This window comes from Somniosus microcephalus, chromosome 24, assembly GCF_052327205.1.
Source record: "Somniosus microcephalus isolate GS21.2 chromosome 24, FLI_Smic_1.0, whole genome shotgun sequence".
NCBI classification, from domain to species: domain Eukaryota; kingdom Metazoa; phylum Chordata; class Chondrichthyes; order Squaliformes; family Somniosidae; genus Somniosus; species Somniosus microcephalus.
Genome location: NC_141010.1, coordinates 32,933,258 through 32,957,988, shown reverse-complemented (window position 1 = coordinate 32,957,988; position 24,731 = coordinate 32,933,258). Strand labels below are relative to the sequence as shown.

At 43.9% G+C, this 24,731-nt stretch overlaps 1 protein-coding gene across 1 annotated transcript in view; it reads right to left on the bottom strand.

The window, feature by feature from the left end:
• Nucleotides 1–24,731, bottom strand: part of LOC147101202 (serine/threonine-protein kinase 17A-like) — a 48,016-nt gene that overhangs the window by 6,238 nt on the left and 17,047 nt on the right. Inside the window, exons 2-5 of the mRNA XM_085966441.1 lie at nt 12,323–12,467; nt 4,639–4,765; nt 3,803–3,851; nt 2,938–3,117 (exon numbers count right to left, since the gene is read on the bottom strand). Of these exons, the coding sequence (XP_085822567.1) occupies nt 2,938–3,117; nt 3,803–3,851; nt 4,639–4,765; nt 12,323–12,467 (501 nt within the window). The remainder of the gene's footprint in view (nt 1–2,937; nt 3,118–3,802; nt 3,852–4,638; nt 4,766–12,322; nt 12,468–24,731) is intronic.

Below are 24,731 nucleotides of genomic sequence, written 5' to 3'. Positions count from 1 at the left end.
TAGAGAGAGAGAAACTGTTCCCATTGGCGGAAGGGCCGAGAACCAGAGGACACAGATTTAAGGTGATTGGCAAAAGAACCAAAGGCGACATGAGGAAAAACTTTTTTTACGCAGGGAGTGGTTAGGATCTGGAATGCACTGCCTGAAATGGTGGTGGAGGCAGATTCAATCGTGGTCTTCAAAATTGGATAAGAACCTAAAGGAAATTTTTTTTTGCAGGGCTACAGGGAAAGGGCGGGGGATTGGGACTAGCTGAAGTGCTCCTGCAGAGAGCTGGCCTGGGCTCGATGGGCCGAATAGACTCCTTCTGTGCTGTAGTCATTCTATGATTCTACTAGCTGGAGTGCCCGGCGGTGCATATATATATGTGGGTGTGAGAGAGAGAGAGAGAGAGAGAGAGAGAGCGCGCGAGCAGGAGCGAGCGCGCGCGAGGGAAGGAGAGCGTGCGCGAGGGAAGGAGAGAGAAAGGGGAATTGGGGGGGGAAGGGGGGTCTTGGTGACCCGGAGCCCTGCTCGCTTTCGGTCGGGCTCTCGGGCCGCGCGGTTGACGCTGCGGGGAAGGCCGTGCGCGGCAGCTGCCGCTCTGGACCGTCGCAGCGGCTTGCCTGCGGCCTAGTCGAGGGGGGGAAATGCCGAGTCCCCGGTGCGTGGCCGCAAACGGAGCCGAGCCCCGGGACCGGGCCGAACGGGGGAAAGCCAGAGTCCCCGGCCCGTGGCCGCAAACGGAGCCGAGCCCCGGGACCGGGCCGAGCGGGGGAAAGCCCGAGTCCCCGGCCCGCGGCCGCAAACGGAACCGAGCCACGGGATCGGGCCGAGGGGGGGAAAGCCCGAGTCCCCGGCCCACGGCCGCAAACGGGAGCAGAAATGAGCCCAAGTCTTCTCAGTGTCTGTGGTCTGGTACTGGACGCTCACCTGGAATAGGCGCTCCCCTCTGCCAGTGTTGGTCCCTGTCTGGGCCGGGAGCCTGGGGCTGGAGTTGAGCTGCCGGCGGTTGGAGAAGCCTCGGACCCGGGGCCTCGGGCCCCCGCACTGACATGGCCCAGCCGAGCCCAGCGCCCCGGGCAGCCCACGCTCCGAAGCCGCCGCTCGGCCGCAGGCCACAAAGCACCGAGGGAAACTAAAATGGCGGGAAGGAGAAGCCTACTGTTGGAAGGTGAGCCACCGCCGCTCGTTCTCTGTCTGCCTGTTTGTCTGTCAGCCGTCTTTGTCGGGTTTGTTTTTGTGATCACTGAAGTAAAAAAATAAGAACGCCCATGGCTGCTCTTTGTAGATTGTATTTTTTTTTTATAAAAGGGAATTGATTTCAGTATGTGTTGTATGCTGATGAAGGGGGACGGAGAGAGAGAGAGAAATTTTTTAAGCTTCAGGCCCGGCCGGTCTGTAATGGCCGCCACTCACCTCACTAATGGCAGTTTGAAGGATTAGGCCCCGCCCACAAATGCCATGAAACACCCCCCGTGATTGGTCAACCATCACGTCACTCAACGCTAATGAGCGGTAGGATTGGTCAACCGCTAATGAGTGGATTTTTGAACGTTTTTTGTATACTGTCCAAACAATTTTTGTCTGACTAAAAAGTAAATACGCCTATGACGCTCCCCTAATCATAAGCTTTCTTTTGATATAACATATGTGTAGGTACGCTCTATAACTTTTGAGTGATGCCCGGACATACACACAGACAGACAGTACACACATTTATATTAACACAATTGTGACCTCATCAGTGGCCAGTTATCCAGGGCAGAATTTATCATATTCGATGTTGAGGGTGATGCATGCTATATATATCTGGGGTAGAGACGTGAGAAGATTTAAATATACTATCCTGTAGTACAGAAACTATTTGGATCACTAACCCCTGCAATCGCTCTCCCTTGCGGATCCTTTACAACATGAGAATGGAGAAAGAGACACAAGTGGAAGCTTAAGCACAAGAGTCAAAATATGCGGTCGAGTTCCAGATGAACTAATTTTTCACGGCTTCTTTAAGTTACATTTATAGCAATGAGCAGTTCAGGACTGATGGGAAATTGGAAAACATTTTCCATTACTCAGGTTTGTCAGTCACTGACCCTCTAAATGCAGGTAAGAGTAGAAATAAGATCCTAATCCATTAAATAACTTGGACTGCTTCCTCCATGCTACACATTGGGAGAAGGCCAGTGAACTTTGCAGTCTGGTTTCCTCTTCTGTGCAAGACTCCCTGTGCACATGGTTGATGCAGTTAGGAACCTACATTATGACATAACTTGGTTGAGCAATAGTTTTTTCTTTATTCATTCACAGGATGTGGGTGTTGCTGGCAAGGCCAGCATTTATTGCCCATCCCTAATTGCCCTCAAGAAAGTGATGGTGGCCACTTTCTTGAACCGCTGCATTCCGTGTGGTGAAGGTGCTCTCACGCAGTCATGTTACGTAGGGAGGTTCCAGGATTTTGACCCAGTGACGATGAAGGAATAGCGATATATTTCCAAGTCAGGATGGTGTGTGACTTGGAGGTGGTGGTGTTCTCGTGCACCTGCTGCCCTTGTCTTTCTAGGTGGTAGAGGTCGCAGTTTGGGAGGTGCTGCCGAAGAAGCCTTGGTCAGTTGTTTCCAATAATAGTGGGTGCAAAATCTCTACTCTGACATGCTGCCCAGCAACAGTAAAGCGAATTCCCAGTGATAAATGGTGAAACTAGGAGAGTCATTTTCCTATTGAATTTCTTTTTTGCTTCACTACAATTACCATCTTCCTCCCTTCTTTGGCCTAGGCATCTAAACAAGTGTGATTTATGTATAGTCTCAAGCATTGATAATGTAGATAGATAGAACCCATAAAGAATCTGATACTTTGCTGGTTGGTGTTCTTTGTTTTTCTGTGTCTTTTTAACCCAATAATATTTTCATTACTGGTTAATAACCAAGATGGTTACTCACAGAATTTAAATCTTACCTGGGGTCCTTAATAAGGAGAGTTTGAATGAAATCTAAAGCCAAGTCGGAGATGCCTTCAAAGATGTCTTCCGAGTAGTCAATGTCCACTTTGGAAATATTGAGATACGTGGATTGCTTGTCATCCCCAAGGAAAGGCGAAATGCCCGTTAACATTACATAGACCAACACCCCGATACTCCTGGAAAAAATAAGCAAAAGCAAACAGGATTATGCAATTTTTATTCTACACTTGAATACGAGCCAAACCTCAATGACAATGCCATGAACCACAATAATACTTGTGTCTTCAATTCAGGGAGGGGGACGAATAAATATATCAGCATTGTTGTTGACATTCACATTGCAAGTTTAACTTTGGTGTGAAGCAATTTCCACTTGGCATCAATGCTAAATCCAAGAGTAAATCCAAAGTTAAGTGGAAACCCTGAAGAAATGGGCTGTTTTTAGCGGCGTCTCCAGTAGTTCCACCCATCTTCCGCCAAGGCTACGGCAGGAAATTGGAGGAACAGCGTGGAAATTCCAGGCAAAACTGATTGGTCATTCGCGACGAGGAGCCATGCTTGCACACAGCACTGGTTAGGAAATCATGGGCCTGCAGTTTCTGATTTTCCGTCAAAGCATTTTGAGCCACGTTTATACCATGACCTTTGTTTATTGAGTGGTTCGACTGATTTATTCCATAATTCACTTGTTCCAAGATAAATGTACAAGGTGTAACTTTCCGACTTTGTCTTTTTGGCAGGAAGCCTCGCCTGTTGGTAATTGACTGGGCACACCTTGCACATGATTTTCCAATATGCATGACAGACAAAAAATTACCCCCAAAATCTAGAGTCACCGACACTGCAAAAATGTGCACTTACCACATATCTGTCGCTGTGGTGATTGCCTCATAACTTAATATTTCAGGAGCTAATGGAATTAAAAAGAAAAAGAAATTAGACACCTTGAATGTTTGTTGAGTATCCGTCGCCTGTGCACAGATTCCTAACCATTTAACCACGCGTTGAGTGGTTTCAACCTCTGCACAACATGATTCCGCTTTAGAGGCAATTTTATTCTCGGTTTAACTTTCTAACTCCTGTGAAATCTGGAGTATCACACACGCTTGATGTCTTTTAGGCAAGTGATTTCAAAACTGATGCAGTTTATACATGCTATATTTTATGGTAATTCGGAATCATCACTGAATTCACCCAAACATGCTTTGAATGGTATTCTATATAGATCATCAAAAGAAAAGGTTATGCTCCTTTATTCTTTGGTGGGCTGGGAACAGTCATAGAAACATAGAAACTAGGAGCAGGAGTAGGCCATTCGGCCCTTCGAGCCTGCTCCGCCATTCAACGAGATCATGGCTGATCATCCAAACCCTAGCACCCGGTCCCTACACCGACAGCCATCCCACCCAAGCCCTATCCCCGTAACCCCACGTATTTAATCCCCCCTAACACTAAGGGCCAATTTTTATCATGGCCAATCAACCTAACCCGCACATCTTTGGACTGTGGGAGGAAACCGGAGCACCCGGAGAAAACCCACGCAAACACGGGGAGAATGTGCAAACTCCACACAGTCACCCGAGGCCGGATTTGAACCCGGGTCCCTGGTGCTGTGAGGCAACAGTGCTAACCACTATGCCACCGTGCTGCCCATTGAACAAAGTCCTTTGAACAAGGTGTTGCAGTCTGGCACTTACCTACATACTCTGGAGTACCCGTGATTTCCCGGATCTCCTCAACGCTGTCCACTCTCCTGGACAGCCCAAAGTCAACAATCCGGATATTGCCCAGTGGATTGCAGCTGGTCAGCAAAATGTTCTGTGGCTGAGAGAAAGAGAAAGAACAGAAAGAGAGTTTTAGTACATTGTTCACCGTTGTTCAGGCTTGGAACAAAGAATGCAAGCTTCTTAAGTGCACTACCACAATATTGCATATAGTGTAAACACTATGTACACTGACGTGATCATAACCATAAGTTCGCATTGTCTCGGAGTTGAAAAAGATTGCTTGCATTGCATCCTGACTTGGAAATATATTGACATTCCTTCATTATCGCTGGGTCAAAATCCTGGAACTCCCTCCCTAACAGCACTGTGGGAGCACGCTCACCACATGGATTGCAGCGCTTCAAGAAGGCAGCACACCACCACCTTCTTAAGGGCAACTAGGGATGGGCAATAAATGCTGGCCTTGCCAGCGACGCCCACATCCCATGAACGAATATTAAAAAAAGCAATGTTCCCTTTAGGTTTGGGGGGGTGAGCTGCCCCTTTAACAGGCTGCGCGGCCCATTCAAATTTCCGTACATGCGTGGATTTTCCTTTGTAAAGCTGGTAAGCGGCCTGCGCAGGACCTCCAGACTGCTGCACGGTCACGCAGCTTAATGGGAACACTGCTTGCAAGTAATAAAAACCTGTACAATGGGGAGAAGGCAGGGACAGGGTACTGAGTTTGGATGATCAGATCTCATTGAATGGCCGACTCCTGCTCCTATCTTCTATGTTCTATGTTTAACTTATACACCAGATTTTGTAGCATTTATTAGGAATACACATGGAAGGGAAGTCTGTTTCTTTCTTTACTTGCTCTCGGGATGTAGATGACACTAGTAAAGTTGCATTTATTGCCCATCCCTAGTTACCCTGGATTGTTTTTACAACTACGTAGCTTGCTAGACCACTGCAGAGGGCATTAAGAGTCAATCACAAAGTGTGGACTAGAGTCACATGTAGGCCAGACAGGTTTCCTTCCCTGTAGAACATTAGTGAATTAGCTGGATTTTTACAATTCAGCAGCTTTTTATAGTAACTTTCCTTCTGGTCCTAGCCCACAAAATAGAATAATTGAATCATACAGAAGGAGGCCATTCAGCCCAATGTGCCAGTGTTGGCTCTTTGAAAGAGCGATCCAATTAATCCCCCTCCCCTGCTCTTTCTGCATATAACGTGTTTATCCAGTTCCCTTTTGAAAATTACTACTGAATCTGCTTCCACCACCTTGTTAGGCAGTGCATTCCAGATCATCATAACTCGCTGCGTAAAAAAAATTCTCCTCATCGCCCCTCTGGCTCTTTTGCCGATTACCTGATTTACAGAACTGAATGTCACAACTTGTCCTTATGAGATTGGAGATCTGGTGTTGCTAGTCTAGTACCAGAACCCATCCAGCATCATAGGCATCTTGACAAAAGAGCTTCAGTACACAAAAGGGGATTTTATAATTGCAAATAGGACAGTGAAAGAATGGGTAAGGAGCACTAGACATTGCGTGAACTGGATAGTGTGAAAGCAATGGCGACAAGGGGTTTGTGGACTACAAACTTGACGTGTATGGACAATTATTTATGTTTAAAGGGGCACACTCTTCATGAACAAAAATGTTTGGAATTTTTATTTGTTTACAAACTCACAAATGGGATGATGTATGCGTCACTGGAAATAAAAGATTGTGCTACTTGTGTATTATATTGGGCCAGAAATTGCTGAACGGGGCTTGCAGCCCCGTTTTTGCACTTACCCCGCGCTCCTGCCGATCAGCTCCAGGGACGCCTGCACTTGCTGAAACAGAAAGAAGAATCCCGGGCAGCGTATGACGTCACGCCGCCCAGGAGTGCAGCCAGCGCGAAGCCAGGAGCGTGCAGTGCAAGTGAGACACACCCCTTGAGGTCTCAGTTTCACTGGACACGCCCCCAATGTTTCTGTCAAGCTGCTAAGCATTTTTACATGCAAAGCAGCAGTTTAAATAGGTTTTTGGAAGTTTTTTGAAGATTTTGGTAACTTTTATAAACTTTTTTAAATGTTTACATTATTTTGAGTAATCTGAAGCAGTTTTAAAGAGAATTAAAGCAATTTAAAGACTTTTAAAAAGCCCTAAAAGAATTTTTTTAATTCCATTTATTTATTTAGCAATGTCGTCGTCATACGTGTCTTCACACTGTTCCCTTTGGGGAACTGTATGAAGTGGTGGAAGGATTTATGGCCATGATTAACGCTCATTCCGTGACCGTAACCATCTTTGAACCAGCCATTAGGGCGGTTAGTCCTATGGCGGGAGGGTTTTACGGGCTCCCACAAGCTATACAAGGAGGGGGGGCCACCCACACCCACGGACGCAAATATCCCACTGGATGTCAACCCAGAATTTAGAGCCGGAGCTCCGACTCCACTTGCCGGGACTGTCTGGAGCGGGGTTCGAAACCCTACCCTGATCTGGCCCAGCGGCGGGGATCCTACCGCTATGATAAAGGCCCAATCCGATTAGCAACGTGAAATGGCAGCATAGGGCTCCAGTCACGGGGAGGGAAAAGGCGCAGGAAACGTATGGGTGTCACCTTTTGTGCGGAGTGGGCCTTTTGCGTAGCAGTAAGCATCCCCGCCGCTGGGCCAGAAGGAGTAGGGTTTTGAACCCCACTCCAGACAGTCCCGGCAAGTGGAGTCGGAGCTCCAACTTTAAATTCTGGGTGGACATCCAGCGGGATACTTGCGTCTGTGGGTGTTGGTGGCCCCCCCCCCCCTCAGATGGGTTGTGGGAGCCCGTAAAACCCTCCCGCCATAGGACTAACCACCCTAATGGCTGGTTCAAAGATGGTTACGGTCACGGAATGAGCGTTAATCACGGCCATAAATCCTTCCACCACTTCATACAGTTCCCCAAAGGGAACAGTGTGAGGATACGTACGATGATGACCTCTTGCGCAATGCACCTCCTTGGACCCTCAGTCGCAGATGCGAGGGGGCAAGTCGTGCAATTGTTAAATTTTTCATTTTATTGACATGTAAAATGTTGGCCCAGTAATTCCCTTCCAAATGCGCGAGTACGGTCGGGGTACTTACGCATCTGGCTGGATGAAATGCCGGTTTTCAGCATGCACAGTGCATGTGGGGAAAACCGGCATTTCCTGTCCTCTGAACGAAGGGGTTCAGAGGCAGAACGCGTGCGACTGCACAGGCAGCGCATGCGCAGTATAATTCGCCGCTTTCATTAATGCTTTCAGTAAGGTCAAGTCATTACAACTTACACATGAAAAAAGCATGGGTACAGTTGCTCCAGAGGCTGCGGAGGAAGATATTTATTATCGTGGAGCTTCTGAAAGTATGTATGTCTGTATATATTCCTTTGCGTGTTATGTATATATTCCTTTACTTGTGTATGAATGTATTATTTAATTATGACTTTCAGAGAAAGTAACTTATTGGAAAATCATAATTAAAAACATATTCATACACATTAGTAAAGGAATATAAAACATACATACATATACGTAAAGGAATATATGTGGACATACATACATAACTCATTCTCACATTCCATTCACACAGCCACAATTGCTCCTTCTACCTACCGTTCTGAAAACCCTTTTTAAAAAAAAAAAAAAATTTTAACTTTAAAACTTACTTAAAATTTCTTAAAATAACTTCCCTCCCTTTCCCAAACAAAAATATTGCATTTCAGAAGCTCCACGATAAAATATATCTTCCTCCGCAGCCAATGAACAACTTTACACTTGCTTTTTTCAAGTGTAACTTCTAAGGACTTACCCTCACTGAATCCATCATTGAAATCCACAAAGTTCACTGCGCAAGCGCTGCCTGTGCAGTCGCACGCGCTGTGAATAGACCTCGGGTCTGGAAATGCCGGCGTTCCCCGCATGCGCTGTTCCTGCTGAACGCCGGCATTTCCAACGGCCAGATGCGTGAGTACCCCGACCGTACTCACGCTTCTGGCCGCGAATTTCTGGCCGATTATCTCTTTCTTCTCTCAGGCAGTCCCTCGGAACCGAGGATGACTTGCTTCCACAGTAAAAATGAGTTCGCAGGTGACTGATGAGTCCAATGCGGGACCTACAGTCTCTGTCACAGGTGGGGCAGACGGTGGTTGAAGGGGCGAGTGGGTGTGGTGCTTGGGTTGACACGTGCTCCTTGTGCTGCCTGCGCTTGGTTTCCACTTGCTCCCAGCGAAGAGACTCAAGGTGTTCGGCGCCTTCCCAGATGCTTCTCCTCCGCTTTGTGCGGTCTTGGGCCAGGGATTCCCAGGTGTCGGTGGGGATGTTACACTTTTTCAAGGAGGCTTTGAGGGTGTCCTTGAAGCATTTCCTCTGCTCACCTGGAGCTCTCTTGCTATGCTGGAGCTCCAAGTAGAGCGCTTGTTTTGGGAGTCTCGTATCGGGCATGCGGACAATGTGACCCGCCCATCAGAGCTGATCGAGCATGGTCAAAGCTTCGATGCTGGGGATGTTGGCCTGAGCGAGAACACTGATGTTGATGCGCCTATCCTGCCAATGGATTTGCAGGATCTTGCGAAGGCAGTGTTGGTGGTACCTCTCCAGTGCTTTGAGGTGCCTGCTGTACATGGTCCATGTCTCTGAGGCATACAACAGGGCAGGTATCACTGCTGCTCTGTAGACTATAAGCTTAGTGCTGGGTTTGAGGTCCTGGTCTTCAAACACTCTCTTCCTCAGGCGACCGATGGCTGCACTGGCACACTGAAGATGGCGTTGGACTTAGTCGTCGACGTCTGCCCTTGTTGACAGTAGGCTCCTAAGGTATGGAAAGTGGTCCACGTTGTCCAAGGCCTTGTCGTGGATTTTGATAATCGAGGGCAGTACTGTGTGGTGGGGGCAGGTTGGTAGAGGACCTTTGTCTTACGGATGTTTAGTGCAAGGCCTATGCTCTCACACGCTTCGGTGAAGGTGTTGATGATGGTTTGGAGTTCGACCTCCGAGTGAGCGCAGCGCAAGCGTCGTCTGCATACTGTAATTCGATGACAGAGGATGGAACGACCTTGGATCTGGACTGGAGGCGACAGAGGTCGTTATCACAAACAAAATGATCAACTATGCTTCTGGATCTTCTCCCTCCCGTAACAACCAAACTCTATATTCTGGAAAAACGATGCCCCTTTAATAGAATGGGCTTTGATGAAAATAAATCGCTCAGTAACACAGGGTAGTACATCTCTGTGTCTACAAGATAGGGAGAGGTTTGCAAGTTGTGAGATCAGCTTCCCAAAACCACCGACAATTTCTTGGGTCTTTCCACTCTGCACATAAATGATGTTGTCCTGTGATGAACTGCACCATAAAGCAGTTCTGCTTTAACTGAATCTTGGTCTAATCTGTGCTGACTGGATTCCCTCTATTCTCACCTGGGGCAATGGTGCTGCAGACACAACATGTGGTACTAATGCTCACCGTGGATTCATCAAAACCGGGCACAGCTGACTGGTTCTGGCGCTTTCCTATTAATTTTGTAAATGTTTAGCAAATTAATGGTGCGCTTTTATTTTGACAGGGCTCATAGTCCACTTCGCTGCAGCGAGCTTTTGACAGTCTGGATGGTAAAACATCCTATAGGACTGCCCTTAACTGTTGAATTCCGAGACTTTCTTACTAAAATACTGTCTTTTTCTTTTTCCGCACTCCCATACACACTTTTACATCCAAAGGCTTGTGCATTACACCAACTGTAAGCCGTTCTGTTGTGCACGGTTCCTATGTTAGTGCAATGCTATTTCTAACCAATTTACAGCTTGCACTGCTCAACATGCATCAAGCTGGATAAAAGGACACATGAAAAAACTCACAGAAACCGTGGAAAATCTTCAGTTTGATGGGCAAAATAATTCCTTAATTTAATTAAGATTTCACAACATGTACTGGGATTGAGTTGCTGCCTGTTGTGATTTTCCCCTCTGGCGTGACGAGACCGTAACATCCCCTACAATTCCCCAATGGCCTAACCACTGAGTGACTGAGCTATACAGACCAGGAAAGTCTCAGGTTTGATCGCCAGTCTGTGCCGAGTAAGGTGATCGCAGCTAGGGCAATGTTTGGTCTTAGCTCCTCTGGGCTAGATGTATTTTCTATCATTTCAATACCATTACAGTATATATGTCGGGCACGTTACATGTCAGCTGTCACTGTCAGCAGAAAGTTGGATGATTTTGGTTTTATTTATTTATTTATTTATTATTTTTTTAATTTTTTTTTAAGTGTTCATTCTGGTTCAGTTTCAGGAAACAGCCAATTTCTGGACAATACACAGACCTGAATCTGCCCCTCTAGTTCATCAGATACGCGTGAAGCCGAGGTATACAGGCTTAATTTTTCACCCATTCTACCCCTCTGACTAAAGGTGAATTTGCTTCTGTTTTCAGCAGATAGTCAGTCAGTTCAAGTAAAATAAGATGGCTCACAGTATAATGAAACTCCGAATTTAAATTAAACTCCAAGTATAGTCATAACATTTTTAATAAAATTAACAATTAATTCTTAATTGTACCATTATAAATAGCGTGGCATTCCTGTAATGAGCCACGAAAAAAGTGAAGTTAGAAAAAATATATAGAAATTGGTTTACTCTTGCCTTTCCCAAATGTTGCATCCATACTGTTTACCAGTCAAGGCTTGCACTTGTTCTGTTAGTTGCTAAGCACTTACCACTAAAAAACACCAAGGAATCAGCAGGTATTTTGAATCTGGCAAGTGTCCCATGGAAACTCGGCGAAATCCATAATCCACTTAGCCACAGAGGTAATGATATGAGCAGACAGCAATCCTGTCAAGTCACAGAGCCAAAGTGGCGTCTAATCTACAAACCTTTCATACAGTATCACAATGGAGTTTAAATCTGTCCATTAAGAACATGTACAAGCAGGTACACAATGTGAATTCTCGATTAAGACACAGCAACCCATCCCATGGTGTGAGCAGCTAAGTTCTCAGCTGACATCCAAATGGTGATATTAGGAAAACCCACCGACGCCACACTATGGGACAGATCTTCCACTTTAGCGCTTGAGCGTAAAGCATCACATTACTGGAGCGCATACCGGAAAGTCAGGTGGACACACACACACACACACACAGTTGGAGCACACCATGACTTGATGTATATCAATCCCTCAACTTCTTCCTGCCTGCGGAGATGAAGCACCCCGCTGGAGCATTTTGTTTCGTCTAGACAAGGGCAGCACTGGAGCTTAAACCTAGGACTAACTGGATGGGAGCAAGTGGCCTTACTGCTTAATTCATTCATTAGTATGCACCACAAGGTCTGGAGAGCTACATAAATCCTCAAAACCTTGATAACAAGTCTTAGATGTATACCAAGAATCAAACCTACAAGAGACTCCCTCAACTTTGCCTTAATCTCAGCAGCCTTGAAATTATTTTAAATGGGTTAGCACCTTCATTAAAACAGCAGAGGAAAAAATGACGTACAAGCACAGTAACCATTTGCAGAATTGCAACCTGTGGTGTAAAGGCAACAATTTTATTCAAAACTCAAACAGTGCTTGTGCTTTCTGGTTATTCAAGACTGGCAGCAATAAACGCTAAACTTGGAATAATTTGATCTCTGATGTGCTGAAGAATAACCTTACCTTTATGTCTAGGTGCACTATATTATTCCCATGCAAATAGGCAACTCCATCTAGGATCTGGCACACAAGGCGGATGACATCTTTCTCTTTAAAGGCCTCGTCTTTATCAGCAACACACTGGTTGAAGATCTCTCCACCTGCAGCACTGTAAGTGGGAAAAATAATTAATATTAAACTTACTGGATGAACAAAGCAAGATCTGCAGTTTTGAAAACATCAGGGGCATCTTTCATAATTGTTCCTCCCCCGGCCCACAAGGAGTTCAAAATTCCTGATGTAAAATTCAGATATTGAAATGCTTTGATGGTTGATGCCAACTTAATATCAAGTACTAATGTTTATCTTTTCTCAAGCTACTCTGTAAATGAGCAGAGTATCACAGTACTGGTAAACTTGGCAAAGGAATTATTTTTTCTCCTCCTAGATTTGTGAAGCAACTTGAACTCTGGGTTGATTCGCATGACCAGTTGTAGCTTAAATAGCAAGAGCCGACTGCTTGTGATCTTCGCACATAATCGTTTAGCGTGTTTACATGATATTCCTCCGTCCACCATTTAAACCCGTTAAAGGCACCGACAGAGCAGTGCCAAACAAACACGCTAAATGTCCATAAGCTAGAATCACAAACAGTAAATGGCAGGCTTAGATGTTGTAGTGCACAACACATTCAGTTGGGTGACAAAGGTGTGCTTCACATCATCAATGGAAAAACAAGCCACACCCTGCATTTTAAACAACGGTTGATGTGGAAGAACTACAGTCACACCGTACATTCTCCATGACGTTAGCTCTTCCATTTAAGGAAAAGATATGTCAGCCACCTTGTGATTACTGGATCAGGCAAGATTATATTTATAATATTGAAAAGTTTTTCTCCATTAGGGACACTACATAAAAGCAAGTTGTTGTTGTAAAATCATTTTCTATCGAAGTATTAAACAGGTGCATCGATGTGGAATGGCTAAATCTACCTTTCCAGCCCATCATCTGGGAACGGTAGCATAGTGGTTATGTTAGTGGGATGGCAGGAATGACGTATGAGGAGAGATTGGGTCGATTAGGCTTATATTCGCTGGAGTTTAGAAGAATGAGAGGGGATCTCATTGAAACGTATAAAATTCTAACAGGACTAGACAGACTAGATGCAGGAAGGATGTTCCCGATGGCGGGGGAGTCCAGAACCAGGGGTCACAGTCTAAAGGATAAGGGGTAAGTCATTTAGGACTGAGATGAGGAGGAATTTCTTCACCCAGATAGTGGTGAACCTGTGGAATTCTCTACCACACAAGGCAGTTGAGGCCAATTCATTAAATATATTCAAGAAGGAGTTAGATATATTTCTTAAGGCTAAAGTGATCAAGGGATATGGGGAGAAAGCAGGGACAGGGTACTGAATTTGGATGATCAGCCATGATCTCATTAAATGGCGGAACAGGCTTGAGAGACCGAATGGCCTACTCCTGCTCCTATCTTCTATGTTTCTATGTTTAGTAATCCAGGGGCTCAGACTAATCCGTGAGACAGGAGTTCAAATCCCACCACGGCAGCTGGGGAATTTAAATTCAGTTAATTAAATAAATCTGGAATAAAAAGCTAGTATCAGTAATGGTGACCATGAAACTATCAGATTGTCGTAAAAACCCATCTGGTTCACTAATGTCCTTTAGGGAAGGAAATCTGCCATCCTTACCCGGTCTGGCCTATATGTGACTCCAGACCCACAGCAATGTGGTTGACTCTTAATTGCCCTCTGAAATGGCCTAGCAAACCACTCAGTTGTACCAAACTGCTAATAAGAGCAGCGGTTCAAGAAGGCAGCTCACCACCACCTTCTCAAGGGCAATTAGGGATGGGCAATAAATGCTGGCCTTGCCAGCGACAAGGTCTGATGACCCAGCGGAACGAATGTGCATACAATGCTGGCTGGACAGCAAGAGAACTAGTAGAAACATAGAAGATAGGAGCAGGAGTAGGCCATTCGGCCCTTCGAGCCTGCTCCGCCATTCAAGGAGATCATGGCTGATCATCCAAATTCAGTACCCTGTCCCTGCCTTCTCCCCATATCCCTTGATCCCTTTAGCCTTAAGAAATATATCCAACTCTTTCTTGAATATATTTAATGAACTGGCCTCCACCGCCCTCTGTGGCAGAGAATTCCACAGGTTCACCACTCTCTGGGTGAAGAAATTCCTCCTCATTTCAGTCCTAAATGGCTTACCCCTTATCCTTAGACTCTGGACTCCCCGGCCATCAGAAACATCCTTCCTGCATCTAGTCTGTCCAGGCCTGACAGAATTTTATAGGTTTCGATGAGATCCCCTCTCAATCTTCTAAACTCCAGTGAGTATAAGCCCAATCGACACAATCTCTCCTCATACGTCATTCCTGCCATCCCAGGTATCAGCCTGGTGAATCTTCGCTGCACTCCTTCCATGGCAAGAACGTCCTTCCTCAGGTAAGGCGATCAAAACTGCACACAATACTCAAGGTGTGGTCTCACCAAGGCCCTGTACAACTGCAGCAAGACATCCTTGTTCTTGTACTCGAACCCTCTTGCTACGAAGGCCAACATACCATTTGCCTTCTTGACCGCCTGCTGCACCTGCATGCTTACCTTCAGCGACTGGTGCACAAGAACACCCAGGTCTCTTTGCACTTCTCCTTCTCCCAATCTATTGCCATTCAAATAATAATCTGCCTTCCTGTTTTTGCCACCAAAGTGGATAACCTCACATTTATCTACATTATAGTGCATTTGCTATGTTTCTGCCCAATCACCCAACCTGTCCAAATCGTGCTGGAGTTTCACGACATCCTCCTCAAAACATACCCTCCCACCCAGTTTAATTTTCCAGTAATTAATATTAGTAACTGATTTAATTCAAATTATCGGTGCTGCTCTGTAGTAGTGCCTTAGCTTCTGTCCAATATTCTGCTCTACTTGACTTACTGACTAATTATTGTAAAAACAGACATTTGCAGCTTTTTTCTTATGAGCTCTCTTCTATTTCATTTGCACTGGCAGAACCTGCCCTTACACACTGAATGCAGATCTTTGGGAATTTTGATTACCATCTGGCCAACAGGTTAAGATTAGAACTATGTGGCTGAAGGCACATTCAATTTGGGACTTAAGTTAAGAATTTAAAAATATTTCCTGAAAAATTTTAAAGAGGAAATTTTAATGGAAACATCAAAACAGGAAAAAAAAAAGCTGGTTTTGTTTTGATTGTAGAGCCAATGATGTCCCCAAGGAATTGCTTGGCAGCTACCAGAGGAATGGAAAAAGTTCTCCAGGATTAGTGTAATAACAGGTCATTATACGCATGCCTTATTGAAGAAATCAAGGGTTCATTTTGCTAATGGCATGGTCAAAAAAGGCAATGTCCCACTTCATTAGTAAATTGTAATCCATTTTTTCCCCAGTGGGGGAAAGAAAGTGTCGACACTTAGAACTCCCTCTCAAGTCCGAATCCGGTGGTAGGACCCAAGAGTCCTACAGCAGTTTAGACATGCTAAAGTTTAGTGGCAATGATAGGTATGAGAATAATACATCCCTATTGTTGACGGTGAATTTGGCTGCATTCTCCAGCAGCTTAGACTTGGTACATCGGTGCTTTGTGTATTTATATCCTGGGAAACGCAGAGTCAGAAATGGGCTGCATCAAACTTTCACCTTGTTTCTCTATAAATTTTCTCTAAGTTGTATTAAAGTAGTAGAATTTGGTGGCATTGCCCAGTCATCCAGAATTTAATGAATATGTGTGCTGCATTATGTATCTAGCAGCTAGAAAAGATTCCATCCCGATTAGTCAGCAAAAGCAACTTTGGAAACCAATGGGTGCGCACTTTCTGGGGCGCAGATGGCAGTTTGCGTCCATTGAGCAGCTGAAATAACATTATAGTTTATGAATCTGAAATCAGTCGCCGTAGTAACAATAAGTTAAGTGCATGATGGGAACTATCATGGATCACCAGTGCTTCTGGCTCCTGTTTCTAGAACAGTGGGTGAAGACTGCAGATGGAATCCACCTGTCTTAGAGACTAAGGCCAGAATTTTGCCGGTCCTCAGAGTGCGGGATTGTAGGTGGGACCGCTGTCAAAAATCACAAAGATTGACAGCAGGTAGGAAACCCGCCGTCAAGGCAACTGGCTAGGAGAATTAGAGAGCCTGGCATTGTGAGAGAGCAGAAGTATCATTAATAATGGAAGCTGAACCACCCAGGCTGCAATAACTGTATCTGATAATGTTATTTGAGGATGTGAATTAATAGCGATGTTAATTTATCCAGGGTGCACTAGCTTTAACTGTGTAGGTTAATTTTGCTCCCTTCTGCTATCAGGTTTATTAACTCCAAATGGGTTTCCCTGCGACATCGTCAGCATTTACTGTTAAAGCAGTCAAACTAATTAACAAAAAGACAAAAACACAAGCAGGTTGTTAACATTTGTAATCATTCTTTGTGATGGATTGCTTTTTTTGAAAGAGGGGTGCATTCACTCTGTATAAACAAGCTAACTGGTACTTAGGATTTTTTTTAAAATCAAAAAGATATAGATTTCTAGACACAAAAAGGTATCAAGGGATTTGGGGAGAGTGCAGGAATATGGTATTGCGATAGAGGATCAGCCATGATCATATTGAATGGCGGAGCAGGCTCGAAGGGCCGAATGGCCTACTCCTGCTCCTATTTTTCTATGTTTCTATGCATAAGCGGTTTTGTTTATACTAATGATATTGGAACATTTTAGAGCTGTGCTTTGTCATTGTTACTGGGGAAGGAAGCGACAAGTCACCAATACATCTGCACATCAAACTGAACAGTTTGGGTGAACCATCCAATCTCTAAATTTCAATATTCTCCATTTCACTCATGGTTATTACTTATTGTGTACCTCAAGTCTGGTTGAAAATAGGTCAAATTTCAAATTTCTGACTATCACTGATCTCTCAGTTCAGTCAATTCCTTGTGCCGTCTTGGCATCGATAAGTGGATATTCCAATAGTTTGGAAGCAAAACAAATGCAGAATACCACATCATGTGACTGGTGGAAAAGCATTCCTTTTGTTTTTTAAAATGATGAGAAACTTGATTACTTGTTTTATTGTACATCAAAACAGTATCAGTACAATCCTGCGAAAATAAACAAGCTAACTGGTACTTAAAATTTCTTTTTGAAAAAAATAACAACTTCCTTGAGATAGACCGCTATCAACAAAGTCAACCTAATTACATGCAAAAAGCTCCCCAAGACATCAATAGGAAGTGAACCTGGCAGGGTTCTGATTTAAAGATAAGCTCTAACAAGATGCAGACACCTTCCACAGAATGTGGTCTGTTTCTTCACCTTGCAAACAGGTGTGCACAGCCATGCAGAATTCAAACCATCCCATTAACTCACAACATCCAAACAATGCAAACAGCCTTCAAGCTGCTCAGACCGACCATTTGGCATTCCCAAACTGGCCATCCGTGTCTTATCCAGTGTGAGTGAAGTAGCGTTGCCAACTAGTGTGACTCAGCTGTTATGGCCCCTATGGTTGAATATTTTGTTGACAATCATTGAAAAATGTCAACTTTGATGTTGCTGTCCATGGATCAGTGCTCTAGCATGGGTCTCTGATTTAGGGAAAGAGCAGTAAGGGGGGGGGGGGGGCGCGGAAACAGGAACAAATGCTGCTGGAAAGTGAAGGAAAGACAATTATTTGAAAATGTGATTAGAATTCTTTGCAGCAAAAAGCAGCATTTAGTGTTTGTTGATCTTTTGTTTAGAAATTCTCCCTGTTATTGTTTCGATTTGACCCATCACTTCTGTACATTGTAGTGATTCACTCTTAACACACTTTCACTCTTAACACACTTCTGTCTAAGAATAATAACCCAAAGAACTAGCAGAGTCATTTATTTTATGGACAGGATACAAGAAAAGCCCATTGTCTGCTGGATGATAATCCCTCCCTCACCTCCAGCCTCTTGCCCCTCTCTCTCTATTTCAACCTTTCTTGTTTTTCTCTATTTTATCAATACTATATTGTGATCAGTTCTCCTTTGTTTCTTCCAAGTTAAAACATGCCGCCCTAAAATATGGTCCTCCCCCTCTCCACATCCTCACTGTATTGAAATCAGGATTCATTTCACAATCTCCTACTCAAAACTGGGGAACTCCATACGCCCTCCCCAGTCTTTCCTTTCTCCTACAATCTTCAGCCCTTTAAAACCTAAACCCGACAGTCACTCATCACTAGTTCCTGATTTATGTCTTTTATTTTATTTCAAACTTGGTAGTGTCCTTGTGCTTTGGTAATTTGAACTTGGCTTCTCAATATATAAAAAGTATAGATTTGTCATTTGTTCGTTCCCTCTCTTGAAGACTGGGGGAGTATCACCTTTACCTAGTGATACTTTGTGATGGATTGGTTAAGAGCTGTGTCTTAACACTGCATGGTGCAGTGCACTAGTACCCCAACATGGCATTCTCCAAGGCCAACTCCATCTTCTTTCCAGTTTCAGATTCTTTACATAAAAGGGAGTAGCTCCCCTAGGAAATTGGCCTAAATTGAAGGAAAATACCACAAAGTAGTTGTATTGAGGAAGAATAATAAACTTAAGAAAAAAAAAAGTCGTGTTAATTATAGTTCAAGAAAACAGCTCTCATAAAATATTTCAACAGGATAAAGTTGCACGCAATATAAAACTCAATTGCCTACCATAGAAAAATCAAAAGCACCGCACATCTTTAGTTCCTATTGTTCTTGGCTGTGGTTTCTGCACAGATAGAACTTATCCTGAAATACAGGCTCTAGTCTGTGCAGGGTATTAAAGATGAATACTCTGCCACTAAGCTGGTTTAAGTAGGATGTTTACCCAATTACTCAATCATTTCATTGGTTGATATGTTGCCACCTTTGTTGACACAGGAATGTGCATTCTGTGGTAATGTAGGCATCTGTCTATTTTATACTGTTAGCTTCAGTTACAACCAGTTTGTTCTTAGAAGTTTTCTTGATGTCTTGCACTTTAACAGTCTCTGACATAGGTTTCCTGGGATCTGTGATTCTACAGCCAAATTGATATGCCAGAGACCTTTCTCAGCGAGACTTGGGCAACTAGGATGTAACTGAACACGAGTTACTTTACAAGGAAGTACTAATGCTAGTAATAACCAGTCAAAATTGCAGAGAAATTTGCCCACTAGAAGTACTGTGCTTTCAGCGACAGTTTACTGTGAAATCAGAAAGCACAATGGCTCTGCATTGGATAGAAGGAGCTCTATAAGGTGCTGGTCTGAATTACTCACATGAAGAGTCTAACAATACAGTACTGCAATGCACAGTGGCTTCTGTAGGCAGAGACTTATATGAATATAAACACAAGACTGTAGAAAAAAAAAGTTCACTTGGCCCTTGCTGTTGAATTTATCATCCAGGTTCTGCTTCAGGGCCCAATCTGACATATTTTTAATCCTTTTCCTGAAATGTCAAACAAGTTGATCAGTTTATTTGGGAACTTTACATAGAGCCCACTATTAACTGAACTTCGCCCCTACCAAGGGATTCTTCCGATGAGGCTCCCTTTCCCAAAATAAACATCGGACTCAAGACAGCCTCGTAATTCTACCAAGGAATAACTATTCAAGCACAAAGCTACACAAGATCAGAGATTTAAAAAATGAAACTCTTCCAATTGTTGGAAGCCAAAGCTGATGCCTCCCGGACTAAACTTTGGTCATTTTTAGCCACGTTGCAGAACAATGACAAATGTAGCACTAATGTGACTAACGCTATCTATTCATCTAAAAAAAATTAGTAATTAGACTGTGTGCTCTCTCCAGCTATCAGAACTGTTGGGACAGTGGTACAGTAACTGAGTGCCGATTTCTAAACATGGACAGATGCACCTTGCTACCTAAACTATTAGTGAATGCTCACAGAGGTTTCAAAACAAATAATGCAGTCTTATCACATGGAGAACAGTTCCAACTAATAACTACCACCAGTGAGTGGAAGAAGCAAACAGACATCAAATAGTCATGTGACACAGACTGGCCAAAATTAGCTTGTGAGGAAGTGAAGTAGACCAATATATCTTCGAATCACAGTCACTTCTTCCTTTCTAACCAAGCAATTTTCTTTCAATGGGGAACTAAGCTTTCTCAGTTATGGTCCTTTCAAATGCAAGCTTATCTACTTCAAACTTTTATTTTGTGAAAAACCTTCCCACCAGGTAGAGTAGCAGGTTGTATGCTAAGCAAATAAAATTGGGGATAATAGTCAGCCAGTGGCTCAGTGGATAGCACTCTTGCCTCGGAGTCACAAGGTCGTGGGTTCAAGTCCCACTCCAGAGACTGGAGCACAACAATCGAGGCTGACGCTCCAGTGCAGTGCTGAGGGAGTGCTGCACTGTTGGAGGTGCCGTCCTTCAGATGAGATGTTAAACCGAGGCCCCGTCTGCTCTCAGGTGGGCGCAAAAGATCCCGTGGCATTATTTCGAAGAGCAGGGGAGTTCTCCCCGGTGTCCTAGTCAATATTTATCCCTCAATCAACATCACTAAAAAAAAAAAATTCTGGTCATTATCGCATTGCTGTTTGTGGGAGCTTCCTGTGCACAAATTGGCTGCCGCATTTCCTACATTACAACAGTGACTTCATTGGCTGTAAAGCGCTTTGGGACGTCTGGTGGTCATTAAAGGTGCTATATAAATGTAAGTTCCTTCTTCTTTCTCTCTCACTCAGAAAGGCAAGGCTTCAAGCCCCACTCCAGCATGCAGCACATAAACCAGGCTGACACTTCAGTGCAGTATTATGGGTGTGCTGCATTGTCAAAGAAGGTGTTTTTCAGATGAGATGTTAAACCAAGGTCCCACCGGCCTGCTCAGGTGGATGTAAAAGGTTGCATGACACTATTTAAAGAGCTGAGGAGTTCCCCCTAATGTCCTGGCCAACATCTATCCCTCATCCAACAGCACAGCTTAATTTTGTGCAAATTGGCTGCCGTGTTTCCTACATTATAAATAGTGATTACACTTTAAAAGTTCTTCATTGGCTGTGAAGTGTTTTGCAACATCCTCAGGACACGAAAGACGCTATTAAAATACAAATTCTTTCTTTAATAGGAACACAATGGAACCTAACCATTTTCAGATGATCACAAGCCCACTATTGACCACTTGAAGGAGCAACAAAGGTTCTAGAGCTGGGGGCCGGGGGGGCGTGGAGAAGTACATGGCTTCACCTAACTGCTTTTCTGATTGAAAAGGAAAGCACTGCAGCACATATAAAACACTAAATAACCAGAGGGTGGCTGTGTCCCCATAAGATCTGAATAAAAGGAAATCAATGCTGATTCATCACAACACTGAACTTTACAGTCCATTAAATGGTCAACAAGGTGGGCCCACTGTCCCATGGGAGTTGGCACTGCCCAGTTTGTGTCACCATTGAAGTGGTGGAGTAGGTCATATGTTGGCAAGATGTGGTCTGCATGCACAAAACATAGTTATTACGGGTCACTGTAGTTGAGTGTTTAACAGGGGCCCTTTTTTTGATCAAACACACGTACATAATGAACAAAGTGACTTTTATACTCTGGGAAACCACCATGACTTTCTATTCTGTATTAAAAAGAGTCAACATTATCTTTCAAGTGCTTTGTAATTACACCTGATCTCTCAGGAATCCTGACACATTTAGTCACTGGCTCAACAATCCTGTTTGTGGAGATTTTTTGTTTTGTTTTGAATGACAGCTATTGTAGGAACGGAAGTTCCTATCCAAATAACGAATTCCAACGCAGATAAACGAAGTAATCAACTTTTAATAAACTCAATACTTTAACTTTTAAACTACAGGAGCAAAGGTCAGCAGGTCTGTTAAGGTCTCCAGCCTTTCTCAGACTGCCTTTAAATACTGGAACCTGACGTCATGACGTCATCACGTTTTCCGCGCCAACTGGGGGTCACGTGATCGGCGTCATGACGTCATCACGTGAAAATACAAGAAGCTGCATACAGCTTAAAGGTGCAGTCCACAACTGCACTACAGAGTGTTTAAAGGAATTATTACAGGTTGTTCAGTGTCTCTTGGTGGTTCTGCCACACTATTGTATTTTATCAAAAGTTGTAAAACCTGTTCTAGTATATTTGGCATCTCTTATTCAGGAACACAAATCCAGTATCAATATTAATAACCATTGTAGAGATCTTTCATTGTGGAGCTGTACTTATGTAGCGAGTCCTTGAGTTTGTAGCATCGGCTTAGTACTGTTGCAAAGTACACTTAGACTCGTGTGAATTAAACAATGAGTTAACTCTTAACATACAACAAACTTAATGATTAATATATAGGCTCTCCCAATGATCTGGCAGGTAAAGGCAATGTAGAACTGAAATCATACAAACCAAAAGGTCACAGCTTCAAACTCTTGGACTTTACCAGGTAAAACCAGCATCAGCACCCACTGTTGGATGGCCTGCTGATATTCACGTCGTCCCAAAGCACTTCACAGCCAATTAAGTACCTCTGAAGTGTAGTCAGTGTTGTAATGTAGGAATTGCTGCAGCCAATTTTCGCACAACAAGGTCCCACATACAACAATGTGATAATGACCAGCTAATCTGTTTTAGTGATGTTGATTGAGGGATAATATTGGCCAGGACACTTTCTGCTTTTCTTTGACATAGTGCCGTAGGATCTTTTAGTAATCAAGTATAAAAGCTCCGGTCTCATCCTTAACACAGAATATGCGGCAGAGGTTTCCTCTGTGCACTAGATACATCAAACATGTTCTTTATAAATGTGTTTACAGTTTCACTACACCTAGATCACAGAGGAGAAATCTTCCTCCATAGTGAGCTTTTTTTATGTGAATAGTTGAGTAGAAGACTACTGTAGGACCTTACTTTTCCATTAAAAAGCGATAGGGAAAAAAACCCAGCAATTCAGATAAAGTGTAATCCAGATAGCTGCAGAAGGTATAAATATCCTTAAACACATGGAACTTTAGAAGAATGTTGCACTCTTTATAAAATGGTCAGAGTAACACCACTAATTTCTTCCTCATAAGACAACTGGCAAAAAAAATTAGACATTTTATCTGAACGTATGAAGCCATAGAGACGGTCGTCAGTCACCCGAGTGAAATGTGTTTCCTGACTCACGCAGGTCTTAGCTTTCACTCTACAAACAAAAAGGCAATGTTCAGTCTGTGGCAGGCAAACGTTCCCTTCATGGTTATCAGCCTGCAGAGGGTATCAGGTATCGGTGTGAATGTAGCAGCTTGTACTCTGGCACTTGGCTAACAGGTAATCACTGTGCTGAAAAGCCACTAAAAGAAACACCAGCTACTTGGTGCCAAAACGTTTTCCCTCATCGGCATAGGATAATGGATAGACTTGGTTGTGCTACCCATGGACATGTTCAGATGACCTCGTAGACTTCAAGAGTGAAGCTTGAGCAATTTACCGATGTCCTTTGAACCCCAAGTTTTGTTATGTTCTTGAAGGGCAGTGCAGCCCATGTCATTCTCCATTATATGTGGGAGGCCATTGTTATTCTATTTTTGATGCGACTTGGTTCTTGCCAGTTCTGGTGATGGTAGCATGTGAGCTGAACCACAGTTATATCTGGTTGTATTTCACTGCATTTTACAAGTGAATAACAAACCCTGTATATACATGTACAGTCACCAGTACACACTCCAATATGGCGGGGCAAATAAGGATACAGGATCTATCTAACAAATGGATCAAAGAAGCCTTAAACAGTAAAACATATATACTGTATGTGAATGTTTCATTTACATAAACTAGAAAAATTAGCAACCTTAGAGTCCTATCTGACCCAGAGTTGGGCTTCCGACCCCATATCCTCTCCATTACCAAGACTGCCTACTTCTGCCTCCGTAACATCGCACGTCTCCGCCACTGCCTCAGCTCAGCTGCTGCTGAAACCCTCACTCATGCCTTTGTCACCTCTAGACTTGACTATTCCAATGCTTTCCTTGCCAGCCCCCCACCAACTTGAAGTCATCCAAAATTCTGCTGCCCGTATCCTAACTCGCACCAAGTCCCGTTCACCCATCACCCCTGTGCTCGCTGACCTACATTGGCTCCCGGTTAAGCAAATCCCTCCATGGTCCTCGCCCCTCCCTACCTCTAATCTCCTCCAGCCCCACAGCCCCCCCACCGAGATCTCTGCACTCCTCCAATTATGGCCTCTTGCACATCCCTGATTTTAATTGCTCCACCATTGGTGGCTGTGCCTTCAGCTGCCTAGGCTTTAAACTCTGGAATTCCCCCCCAAACCTCTTCACTTCTCAAGCTCTCTCTCCTCCTTAAAAACCTACCTCTTTCACCAAGTTTTTGGGTACCTGTCCAAATATCTCTATGTGGCTCGGTGTCAAATTTTGTT